Source organism: Cyprinodon variegatus, unplaced genomic scaffold (assembly GCF_000732505.1).
Source record: "Cyprinodon variegatus isolate N-32 unplaced genomic scaffold, C_variegatus-1.0 Scaffold1233, whole genome shotgun sequence".
NCBI lineage: Eukaryota > Metazoa > Chordata > Actinopteri > Cyprinodontiformes > Cyprinodontidae > Cyprinodon > Cyprinodon variegatus.
Window position 1 is genome coordinate 45,622 of NW_015151686.1, and position 1,372 is coordinate 46,993.

At 50.1% G+C, this 1,372-nt stretch overlaps 1 protein-coding gene across 1 annotated transcript in view; it reads right to left on the bottom strand.

Annotated features, from left to right (window-relative positions):
* Positions 1-1,372, bottom strand: part of camta2 (calmodulin binding transcription activator 2) — a 37,547-nt gene that overhangs the window by 31,531 nt on the left and 4,644 nt on the right. Inside the window, exon 2 of the mRNA XM_015401565.1 lies at positions 1,081-1,172. Within this exon, the coding sequence (XP_015257051.1) occupies positions 1,081-1,114 (34 nt within the window). The 5' untranslated portion in view covers positions 1,115-1,172. The remainder of the gene's footprint in view (positions 1-1,080; positions 1,173-1,372) is intronic.

Below are 1,372 nucleotides of genomic sequence, written 5' to 3' on the forward strand. Positions count from 1 at the left end.
CTCGCTTCCTTAGACCCGTGTTTCCTTAGACTCTTTTATCCTTAGACCCTTGTTTCCTTAGACCCTTGTTTCCTTAGGCCCTCGCTTCCTTAGACTCAAGCTTCCTTAGACCCTTGTTTCCTTAGACTCAAGCTTCCTTAGACCCTTGTTTCCTTAGGCCCTCGCCTCCTTAGACCCGTGTTTCCTTATCCCATTGCGTACGCAGCTGTCTCTGCTGAAGATGTGAGCTGGTTGAAAAGCTTCTTGGAAGCTTTATTGATGTTTGAGAAGATGAAACCTGGAGGAGGATAAACCTCACATCTACAAATCATCAAGTCTGGATGTTTCCATCCTCTCTAGATGATGATGATGATGATGATGATGATGATGACGCGTTGGTTGCTGGAGCTTAATTAAACTGCAGCTGTTCCAGATGCTGCTGCTCGTTAACAGGATCTTCACCAGGAACTGGTTCTCCTCAGGAACCTCAAAGAACCTAAAAGTTCTGCTTCCTTCTGTCTCCGTCTTCACCGACCTCCCTGAAAGGTCAGAGGTCATCTCCTGGTTCTTATCTGGAACATCAGCAAACTTCAAACAGAAACCAGAGTTCTGCTGCAGCGAGACCTGAGCAGGTCCAGAACCGATGGATGCATTGTGGTTTAGAACCCAAATGGGTCGGATCAGACGCCAAGAGCTCCATTTGGTCCACTTTAGTCCAGACACAACCAACAGAACCAGGTCTGGAGCTGCAGCAGGACAGAACCTCTGCATGTTTCAGGATGGATTCACAGCCTGCAGGGCTCCAGAACCAAGCAGAGGTCAGAACTGAGGTCCAAATGACCACAGAGGGATGGAAGACGACGTCCTCTAGGACCGCCTTTGACATCTTCTCTGAATGTGAACCCATGGGAGGTTCTGTCTTTCCCTGAAAGAACCCAGTGGGTTTATCAGACTGGATCGGAGGTCCACTGGACCAGAACCTCAGCCTGATCTGCTTCATTTCAACCCAACACTGCAGCAACTATGACGTCTGTCCAAAACATGCAGTTTCCATGGCAACGCCTGGGGGAGGGGTGTCCTGTAGGAGGATGGGGAGCCTACCTGTCTCCGTGGAAACCATCTCCTTGTTGCTCATGGCGACGGGTCCATACAGGATGGGTCTCAGAGGACGGAGGTCCAGCGGAACTGTCCCCCTGAGGACAGAGACAGAGATCTGCTGCAGAGACACCTCCTCAGTGGAGCACAGTTGCCTAGCAACGACCACATTTGGATCCACTTTACATGAACAGTGTGTGTGTGTGTGTGTGTGTGTGTGTGACTTATGTAACGGGTGGAAACTGAGAGTAAAAGCCAGTCCGACTGGAACCGGTTTCAATCTCCGGTTAAAGGCATC